We start from the raw sequence: 11,481 nt of genomic DNA, 5'->3' as shown, positions 1-11,481 counted from the left end.
AGACATAGTTGTCCTATGATTTCCTTTCTCAGGTAGGTCTATGGGAGAAATGCCTTTGTAAAGTATAGTCTATTTTCTCTTGCCTAGACTGGTAGGAGGATTGGGTACTCTGATCCATTCAGTACAGTCCTTGGCTTTCCTGGGGCTTACTGCAGCAGCACTGGCTCAGTGTAAAGGCCTCAGGCTGGTTTTCATTAGCCAGTCAGACTGAACTGCCATTTCTTGAAGAACGGGAATACAGGGAAATGCCCTTAAGAGCAAACCAGATTGATTGGATTTGTAGTCCTAAATTTGGCAATTCAGAAGAAAGGCAATCTTTTGTAATACCTACAGTTCTTCTCTATGCATATACATTATCATAGTACTATATGGGTGCAAAGGGGTCAGTTAGTAGAATATCAGATAAGCCAGCCTCCAGAAGATTTAAATCCTCAAACTTGAGGCTCCATCCACAAAATATTGCTTTTAACTTAGCAACATTCATCAATAATTATTAGACTGAAAACTCTTACATTTCACTTGTTTCTTTTTATTTCACTCTCATTACATAAAACTTTCCCAGGTCCTCCATACTCTTACATCCTCAGGATGTACCCAGTTTCTTTCCTATTCTACCCTTGTTCTAGACCAAGTTGTCTTAATGCTGCTACTTTTATGAACCCGTTTCCCTACAGCCCCATATGTGGGCTGCAAATGTTCTTAAATAATGGGGACTTGAACCATCAAAATGCTGGCCAAGGTACTATACAGCTGTTGAAAAGGTAGCTAATTCTGTTAACTGAACAAACATCTTAGGGCATTGGATGATCTTGCCCAGAAACTGAGTTAATTGATCCAGCCCCACGTGCTCATCTATACCAAAGCCCTTTGGTAAAAATGAGTATATTATTCTGATGGTATACCTTGAGAAGGGAACTGAGCAGACTGGGATGTAGCCTGTGGCTTGGAAACTGAAGCAAAGTTCTATAGAATCAATCTGGGGCATAAACTGAAGAGCGTGTTTTCCTTAGCATTATTTTCCAACCCATTGAACAAAGTCTTAGAGCTTGTAAGGACATTGATGGGTACTCTTTTCAGTTCCAAATAATCGAGATTGTCATGGGCTGGGACACTGATTGAATCTCCTTGGTCCTCAGTTTTTTGGACCATATGAAGGTCCTTTCCAGCTCTAAAATGTCCGTTTCTCTCTGAATTCTCAAACTTACATTAGTGTTTACTTGGTAGTCTTCATTTACTTCCTTGGGCATAAGATCTAGGTGAATAGGCTGTAGAACACTGCCTCACACCAGTTCTTAATCATCTGCAGAATCATCTGTTGCAGTTCTTATTCCTGGATACCTGCACTGCTCATTTACATCCATTATCAATTCTTTAACTAGAAGAAAGAACAGTACATCAGTTTAGAGAACTTCAGGCAGCTCTTAGGCTCCTCCTCTTCAGTCAGGAATCCACAAGCAGGGCTTTATCAGCTGTTTTCCCAACACACTAGACACATGTTTATGAGAAACTCATACAGTGTCAAATTGCAAAGTCATATAGAATGATATCGGATTTGGTTTTTTGAACCACTGTACCAGCACAGATCATCAAAATCGATTTGTTTCCATTTCTTACAGAACTTCTTTCATTTTGTTTTCCACAAAAGATAGTCCTTTAGGGCAGTATTCATTTGAAGAGCTGGTTTACAGTGTTAAAAAGAGATTCTGAGATCTAAATTGATAAATTAATGGTTTTGTGGCATCATCAAAGGCTAAAGAAATGGAAAACCTATTTATCTAATAACTGTCTATTCCTTGATCTGTCTTTAACAGTGCAAAATGGAAAGTGATATTTGACGAGTTAGGTGAAGAGAAATGAAGATTTACTCTTTGTATCTTCCTTTGGAAAATATGTTCAAAGAATTAGGAGTAAGAAGTGAAGGTTCAAAGGTCTTCACAATTTTGAGTTTTATTCATCATATTTTTAAATTACATCAGCCAATACCTTGTCTTTTTTTCATGAAAGCATTGTATTTAGATTACTCTATGATTAGCTCCCTACTAAGGAGTTTAAACATGTTATCATGCCTAAGTCTGTTAGAAAATTTTCACGGTAAATGATGAAAACAGACTAATTTAAGTATTTGTGTATTTGGCATTTCTTGGTAAATAAGAGGTGGAGTTTGAAGCAAAAGAAATAATCTTAGGCCCTCTTCTTTGTACTGGAGTAATATAATTTCTGAATGCAAAAATTATAGAAATGAACAACTCCCTTCCTTATGATTTTCATTTACGTCTTCGTTTAAATATATGATTAATATATAAGTAGTTGGCATTTGATGATAATTTTACTAAATTAAAACTAGATAGCATAGGAAAATTGCCTGATTACAACAGAACCACAGGGGAAATTCCTGAGGCAGTTGTTTTTAATATTCATTGTCTCTTCAATTCCAGATGGCTAGCAGGAATTCATTTCAGAATATAAGAAAGCCTGACATCACCAGGGTGGCACTTTTAAAAGATGTCCAGAATAAAAAAGATCTTATCATTCGGTTGGTAACTCATGACATTAATAAATATTCAGAACATAAAATAGAAGAAGACTTAGCTTCTGATGAAGAAGAAGTTGTTTTACAAGAGGTTGTAAAAGAAGAATTTACAGAAGGCTCATTTGCAAGCCAAGTAAAAGAAGATGTGAAGCCAGTAGAAGGCACAGTGGCCTCTCCCAAGCCAATAATAAACATAAGCAGTCTGAAAAAAATGTTGTCACTAGGCAAGTGTTGTCATTCCAAAGCCAATGTAACTATAAAAAGTGGTGAAGCATCCTCAACTCAGCTGACAGAATCTGAGGAGACACAAAAGAAAACAACTGGTTCAGAGGCTGGCACAGCCACCTCACAATCCTCCACCAACACAGATTTGTCCTTATGGGAGAAAAAGACCCAGCTTAGTGTAAGTGAGAAATATGACTATCAGTGAGAGGATTTCTTTGGAAAGGGTAGCATGCTTCACAAACTTAGTCCAAGTAATGTACCTTGATTAGGAAGGAAACTAGATTCAGGCAGTTTCTCCCATCTCTGCAAAATAATAACAGTAAAAGGGACATGGTTAACAGATGAAGCCAGGAGTTCCCATTTGAGGAAAAACTTATCATGAAAAGAATCTCAGGTTAGTTTGAAGCACAAGAAAAATGGAAAATGGAAACAAGTTAGAAGTACAAGCTAAAACCATCCTTTTTGTATACTGGCTGGTAAATGCACATTGAAAGTTTTGTGGGGAAAAAAAGGAAGTTTTATGCATGGAAACCCCATGCTCATGGGCAGGACCAGAAGATGGACTGGAGGAGAGTAAAAAGATTCCTGCAAATTTAGACTATCTGGGGTTTGAATTCTTCCCCTGCCACTTACTAACTGTGTGACTTTTGGACAAGATACTCAGCCAATATTTTTCTTAAAAATTACTTAGTCAACTTGTCCAAATATAACAAGCTAGTCAAAATATGTAAAATATTCCTCCCACAATCAGCCCATAAACCCCAATATCATTCTGACACACAGATATTGTCCCTGGCTCCATGTCCCTCTAATAGTGGTCTGGGCCCTACTTACCTCCTGGGTTGACCCTACCCAAGAAACTGGATCATACAATATATTTGGAGAATACATATGATTTAGAATTTCCTGATGAGACAGTTCCCTAGATTATCTGTTTGCCATAATTACCAGGTTAACCCAGTAGCTGCAGTGAACCAGAGAAAACAAAACTGAGATACAATAGGTCAGTTCAGGAGCTAACCAGGTCCACAGCCTTAACCCAAACTCTGATCCAAGTCCTGCAAGGCCATGTGTGATTTCAGGACCAGTGTACAGGACAGTTTTCCTGGGCAGCATTGTCAGAAAGTCTGGCTACATAGATACCTAAGGGAATGTTACAGTATATTTTACTTGATTTATTTCAAACTATTCTCTGTGTAATACCTAATATATACTTTTCCAGGGAGAAGAAAGAGAATCTTTTACTGAACCAACACATTACTTTATACACAGACTTATGAGTTCATCCTCATATAATGAAGAGGATCTGATTTCATTCTCTAGGTACAGTCAATCAGCTCAGTACAAGTTGGCTAAGAAAATGAAAATCTGAAATGAAAATTAAGCTTATGGGCAGAATGGGGCCCTACAGGTTCACCTCAACCTCCCCTCACTCCCCCTCCCAGTTTGCCACTATGGTTACTCCTGGGCTTCCCCTTCCCATATTCATCAGGTCTCCCAGTCTATTTACGTGGTCTCTACTTCCTTCTCCCAGGACTGCTTTCTGGTATAGTGATATTAATTAGCAATGGTTAGATTTTGTCACTGCTAATGTGTTAGGTTCTTGAACCTGGAAGACAGGCACTGGATCAGCACTAGTCCCTATACTATACTAAAGGTCATCCCAAAAGGGCACTGCCACAGGAATCCAAAGGATGGAGAGGGCATTATAAGTTGGAGCATTCAGAGAAAAATCCTCAGAAGCAGTGGAGTTTGAGTTGGGCCTTTAAGGATAGATAAGATTTACCTAAGAGAAAGACCATTCAGATTAGGGAAGACTGCAGCAGCAAAGACTGGACTATGCAGCACTTACAAAGGACACGGAGGAACAAAGGACACTGTAGACTTGAAGTATGATTAACATTTTTTTCTAGAATAGCTACAACTTGTGTGAAATTGCTCTTAAGCTTATAAGAATGTTCATAAACTAGGAGGGGTAGCATTTAGTGTCATGGGAGGAACTGGGTGTAAGAAAAACCTACCTGGTTGTAGCTACATTCTTTACCGCTTGGTACTATGCATGTAATGTTTCTTTTTTATCTGATGCCATTATGGGACATCTACTCCTGGCCTCTATTGACCCTATCTCCCCTCGTAATCATAACATACATAATAAGTAATGCAGGCAACTCAATTCTTTGTATCAATGGAAAAGAGGAAGGGGTATGTATAAAAGTCAATCTAGTAATCATTTTTGTTTGATTTGAAAACTCAAAGACATACCATTCCAGGTTTATTAATATATGACTGACAAATTGTTCTTCTGCTTAACCAGTAATCTCTTCATGTATTAAATACATAGAAAATGAAATGACCTTTACCTTTTGTTTTTAGTGATGGTCGTCCCTCAGATCCAAGTGCCAAAATAACAGAAGGTTGGATTGTTCTTTTTTTCCTTAATTTAAATTAGAGAGTATTTTAGAGGAGACTTTGTTCATTGTATTGAATTTTCCTGTCAAACCTAAAGTTAATTCTGGGTTTCCCACTAAGTTGATCTACATGAGCCAACTAGTTTTCTTTACCTGAATCTCTTCTAAAATTTCATTAATGGTTTTGATATACAATATGTTATGTGATATTAACAGTTTACAGTCACTTTTTTTTATTAGTTTATATATGGCACAGAGCTCATGCTACTAGGATATAATCATCTCATTCAGAGTCTATTCTTGCTTTGTGCAAATATCTTAGCCTTACTGAAATATATAAAAAGGCTTTTAGAGCTAAAGATTAAACCTAAATTTATTTGGTTACATTAAAATCTGACTAGGGTGGACCCTACTTTATTTTTTGGCTTTGTTAGAACTGGCTCATTAAACCATTTATGAGTTGACTTTTTGGTCCTCTATTTGTTGAAACCTCAAAGTATCAATATGGTTCTAACAATGACAACACTGGAATAGAGGTAGGAGTATCATGTTTACTCTAAAGGCAACCCGAAGACTAGACCAAAGGGCTAGAGTGTACCCTATTTCAAAACTACAACCCACTCAAGGAATCACTCAAGAAAGCTATATTCTCAATGTGGGAGTGGGAATAATATTCATTAAAAGATGAACCATAGAATAGTAAGTATGTCTGAGTTCCATGAACACACCATAGGCAGGTGACATAAAGCATCACTGGTGTATTTCCTGCATTATGGAGTCATATGCTGTTAGAGCCAAAAAGAAGCCATTTAATATAACCCCCTCATTTTAGAGAATGAATTTTAGAAATGAAGAAACTGAGATTCAGAGTGGGGAAGTGACTCTTCCAAGGTCATATGGTGAGTCAGGGTATAGAGCCATGTCTCCCAAACCTGAATCTAAATGTATTTCCTTCAGCTCATTGCACTGAGCCATGCTTAGTTCCTATATCCATTAACATTGCATCTGCCCAGTCATTTGTTCAACAAAGATTCACTGAGTATTTTCTTTGTGCTGGACATTGTTCTAAATCCTGGGGATATAGAAATAAATAAGACAAAGTCCTTGCCCTCATGGGACTTACCTTCTAACTTTTTTTCAGGGGAGGGGGTATAAATGAGATCATTCTGATCGGGAATAAGTACTTCTTATCTCACCTAGGGTAAATGGTAGAGTCTTTACAATGGCTTATAAGGTCCTGAGTGATCTGGACTCCACTACCCCTCCCTACTACCTCTCAAACCAGCAGTCCACTCCAGCCACCTTTACCTCAAACATGCCAGGCAATCTCCTTTCTCAGGAGATTGTGATTACACATGTATAAAATACATATAAAATAGATACACATTACCTCTTTGATCCTCTTGTGAGAAAGTAGTTGCATCCCCATTTTATCTATGAGGAAACAGAGAAGTTAGAAGTAATTTGCCACTATTCACAGCTCTATGTAGTAAAGCTAAGACTTGAACCCAGTTTCTCTGATTCCAAACAAGTCTAGTGCTCTTTATGTTACTAGCTGCCTCCTATCTATGGATCTTTTGGAAACCTCTCTTGTTATCATTTCTACCTTGTTGGGCTGAATTTCTCTCACTGACATAGTGACATCTCCTGAAATTCAGGGTAGTGCCTCAATGCTGTCCTGATTTTCACAAAAAGTATTTCCTAAGAGCAGCACCTTCCTCTCTGGCATTCCTTTAGCTAGCTGGTAGCCTCATTCTTTTTTTTTTTTTCTAACTTTCTAAAATGAAAGATTTGTTAGAGCCCCAAGAAATCATCCATAGCCTAATCTCTCATTTACAGGTGAGCAAAGAGGTCCATTGAGTTTGAGTGTTTGAGCAAAGGTACATAGGGAGTTCCAGAGCCTACCTCTCCTACTTTCTGGCCAATGCTCCTTCGACCACATGACACACCATTTTTCCCAGCTTCTGAGTAAAAAGCCAAGACTTGTGCCCAGCCTTCCAGGGCTTTAACCTCTTGTCAGCTTTATTCTTCTTATCTGTACACTGAAAAAGTGGGACTGTTCTATTTGCCTGATTTCTATGATTCTTTGATGAAATTATTGGGATTATTTTGGTGCCAACATTTGAACATGTCTCAGAAATAACTGTTTTCCAATTTTGTATTTTGATCACAGAAAGTTCGGAGGATCTAGAGCTAAAGAATTCAAGCAGTATCAAGGTAACCTTTTCCCTGGATCCTCATTATGAAAGGGGTGGGGGGCTGCAGAGGGGAATGGCCCAGTTGTTAAGGTAAAATAAAGGACTGCCTGTGTGGTGTGTTTTGAGGGGCATCAGGAAGCACTGCTTCATTCACACCTTCCCCACCCAAGTCTCTCCCAGCTGGGGCCAGCCCCGGTGCCTACAAATCCCTGTATCAAAATCTTCACCTTTGGGTTCAGCCATTGTCCTTGTTCAAGTGCACAGAATAAGCCATGGATGCTGTTTCCAATTACTTCCTAGTGTTCCTGAGGACTGCCAAAAGGCTCTGCCAATGCCTCAGTGTGGTCCCAGGAAATTATCCTTCCCTAAGTCCCTCTTAGGAAGTCAGCAATGAAGACCAAAGCTACAGATCCTCCTCTCTGTTTTGTATCACCTTTGCTTTCTTTTGGTTCACTTTAAGTCCCCTCCCAGTCTGTGTGTACACACACACACGGCCCATCAATTTTCCAGTCACTTCTCATTTATCAATATTATCGTCTACTCTTTTGGTTCCCTGGTGTGGTAGTTGTCCATCCTCACCTCCTGCAATGAATGTACCAAACTAATGAAAGAAGTTGTTGATGTGGGAGGAGTGGAGGTGTAGGTAGTGGGGTATATGGGAACCTTTTATATTTTTTAATGTAACATTTTGTGTGATCTATGTATCTTTTTTAAAAAGATAATAAAATGAAAAAAAATTAGCATCTAGTTGATAACTTCAAGTTTTCCTAGAGACAATTTCCAAGTAAAATTATAAAGAGGATAGGCCAAACCTGCATCATAGGAGGCCTACTGACAGGTTCTTCCTTCTGCCCTGGTTCATCTGGACACTTTGCTGATTGCCGTTCTTCTCACTTGCTGATTTTTTTCCCATTATAAAAATGTAGTTAAAGGTATAATCCATTAAGATGCTCAGCAGGCTTTATTGAGTAGTGTGGAAATTCTTGCTTACATTCAGCCCCAGGAAAACTGTAGTCTCTGTGTGTATGAGTACATATGGCTCTCCAGTGTCATAAAAAAAACTATTGTGTTTCCCTCAGTGCCTAAGTCCTTACTGTGAACTACAAGACCCTACGTGAACTGCTCCCCCCCCATCCCCTTCAACCCCACCCCTGTCGCCTCTGTTACTCCATTCTAGCCACACCAGCCTCCTTACTGCTCCCCTAACATTCCAGGCATGTTCCCACCACAGGGACTTTGCACTTGCTCTTCCTCTGCCAGGAACTCTCTGCCCCCAGATACCTGGATGGCTTGCTCCCTCAAATCCTTCCCATCTTTGCTCCAAAATCAGTTCAGTGAGATCTTCCTTGACCATGCCATGTAAAATAGGAACACACAGACACACTACCCCCTTTATCCTGCTTTATTTTTCTTCATAAGTCACCACTCAGATAATCATTCAACAATTATTTACTGAGGGACTACTATGTGCCAATCACTGGAGATTCAGAAGTAAGCAAAACAGACAAAAATTCCCACCTTCACCCTCTGACAGTATGTTTAAGCTACAAGAAGGCAAAGGACTTCTCTGTTTTGTTCATAGCTGTATCCCCATCACCCAATACAGTGACTAACATATAGTAGATGTTAAACAAACATTTGCTTAATGAACAAATGCTTTAGCCATCAGAGCCAAATTTGGTCTCTGAGTCAGGCACACCCAAACACCTCTCCTAGAGACTGTGATTCAGTTCATGGTTGCCATCTGGATGTTGGAAGTTTTAAAAACGCCACAGATGACTTTAATGTACAATCAATGCATGTCAGGCACCTGGTAGCTTCTACACCTGCTGTTTCCTTTAGATCAGGTCTTCTCAGCCTGGCTATATATTAGAGTCACTTGGGGCACTTTTTTTTCAATGTTTTAAATTATGTACACCTTAGATCAAAAATACAGGGGATTCCCATATACCCCATCCCCTCCCTGTCCCACACTTTCCCCAATTAACAAAATAATTCATTAGTGTGGTACATTTGTTCCAATTGATGAACAAATATTGAAGCACTGCTACTAACCACGATCTATAGTTTACATTATGGTTTACACTTTGCACTGTAGTATTTTATAGGTTTTGACAAAATGTTTAATGACCTGTATCCATCATTGCAATATTATGCAGAAAAATTCTAATATCCCAAAAATGCCCCGTGTTGCACATATTCTTCCCTCTCCCTCCTCTCAGAACCTCTGGTGACCACTGCCTTTATATCAATGATACAAAATCTTCCATTACTAGAACAATGATAAGTCTACTTGGTACATAGTTGCATTCCACCCTTATGTTTGTTCATTCCTCAGTCTTGAGGATTTGGAGATGTTGATATCCACTCTATTTCTGATTGAGAGGGGGCTTAGATGCCATGGGGCAGGTGGATGGAACTGTCTTGCTTGCAGTTGTAGATGCTCTCTGTTTTTTGGGGTGGGCATTGTCCATCATTATCATTTTGTTAGTTGTCCTGGGTGAGTACAATGAACTGGAGAAGGTGTTGGCTGCAACTCTGCTGGGATTCAGGTCTTAACCAGCATATGAACAGACTAAAGATTTAAGTTTTAGGGACATATATTTAACAGGTATAGTGCTAATTATAGTTTCAAATAAAAGGAGCAGAAGAACCATATGTAGGGAAATTATCAATGAGTCTAACTCTGTTACAATGGGGAAATAGGTTAACATATTTTCCAAGGTAAGGCCCACTGATGGGGTGCCGATTTCCTGGGGTTGTCTGCCCTGCCTATAGTGTCCAAATGTCTCTATAGCTCTCAGGAGCACCCCTGCTTGAGGCGCTGCTTTTTGTGGCAGTCAGTGAGATCCTCCTGAGACATACATAATTATGACTTCTGGAATGACCTCCTGACTCACTTTGAAATCTCTTATCCCTAAAAACTTTTGGTTAAGGTCTTTTTCCAGATGTATCGCTAGTTGTCACTTGGTAATAATCCCTTGGTACCAGGGAGGCCCACCTCCAGGAGTCATGTCCCCATACCGGGGAGGGGAAGGTAATGAGTCTATATGCTGATTTTGGCTTAAAGAGAGGACACATTTGAGTAACTCTTAGACAATATATGTTACTAGGCTACATTTCCATTTTACAAGATAAGATTCATAAATACAAGTGTCAATATCAGGGACCTGACATATTGGTCTGTCCTCTTTCGCTGCCTATATACTCTAGAGATTCTTCCCACTCTCCTAGAGAATGTAACAGGACTCCCCAAGATGGAAATTTAATATTTTGCTAGTTATTGTGTGGGTCTCTACCCACTGAGATAACACCCCATGACCAGAACACATTCATATTCCGTAGAGGCATGCCCCAGGTGCATCCTTCCCCACACATCCCCTCACCACTGACTCCCTGCACCAGTGATCCTCCCCTGCCATAGTTATAACTTTTCTATAATCCCAAAACAAAGCAAAAAAAAAAAGTTTGCATTGTGCCTTTCATCACTGTAAGATGTTATCTTTTGTGTATATTTACAATTTCTTCTGTATGTTCCCCCAGTGTCTAATTTTTTTCACTTTATTTTCAAAGAAGCTTTAGGTTACAGAAAAGTCACTTCGAAAATATAGGGGATTCCCATATACCCCACCCACCCCCTCACATTTTCCCCTATTAACTGTGAGGATTTCCAGGTATCTCTAGCATTTACCACACAACAAAAGGCAGGGTTCTAAGGTAATATTTCACCTTTGTCTTGGCAGTTTATCACCCTCTATCGACGCCAAAGTGCTCTTCCCAGTACATGTTCTTCAAATGATGGCATTTCAGGTACAAAATATACCACTTAACGATTAATCTAATAAGGCTCTGTTAATGTCATCTTGAATATAGAAGTTTTGATTATTCACCCCCCTGGAGTGAGTGGCTCCTGCCTTGCAAGACCCCCTTCTTACCACAAATATGGCAATATCACAATGTCTCTAGATTGCAGTTTGCAGGTTATTATGCAGTTCTCTAAATCGAGCCTCATGGCAAAAACGTGATAGGTAATGGTGTGACAGAACACTGATTAGGTTCTGACTGTATACCAGGCATTCTGTCAAGTGCTTTTCTCACATCCACCCTGTGAAGGATTATG

The 11,481-nt window shown here is 39.3% G+C and overlaps 1 protein-coding gene across 1 annotated transcript in view; it reads left to right on the top strand.

Annotated features, from left to right (window-relative positions):
* Window positions 1-11,481, top strand: part of LOC101433573 (fibrous sheath-interacting protein 2-like) — an 82,761-nt gene that overhangs the window by 58,856 nt on the left and 12,424 nt on the right. The window contains exons 13-17 of the mRNA XM_058291133.1: window positions 2,436-2,933; window positions 3,978-4,096; window positions 5,129-5,169; window positions 7,337-7,380; window positions 11,105-11,171. Coding sequence (XP_058147116.1) covers window positions 2,436-2,933; window positions 3,978-4,096; window positions 5,129-5,169; window positions 7,337-7,380; window positions 11,105-11,171 — 769 coding nt within the window. The remainder of the gene's footprint in view (window positions 1-2,435; window positions 2,934-3,977; window positions 4,097-5,128; window positions 5,170-7,336; window positions 7,381-11,104; window positions 11,172-11,481) is intronic.

The sequence above is a fragment of the Dasypus novemcinctus genome, chromosome X (genome assembly GCF_030445035.2).
Source record: "Dasypus novemcinctus isolate mDasNov1 chromosome X, mDasNov1.1.hap2, whole genome shotgun sequence".
Lineage (NCBI taxonomy): Eukaryota > Metazoa > Chordata > Mammalia > Cingulata > Dasypodidae > Dasypus > Dasypus novemcinctus.
This window is presented reverse-complemented; position numbering and strand designations above follow the sequence as displayed.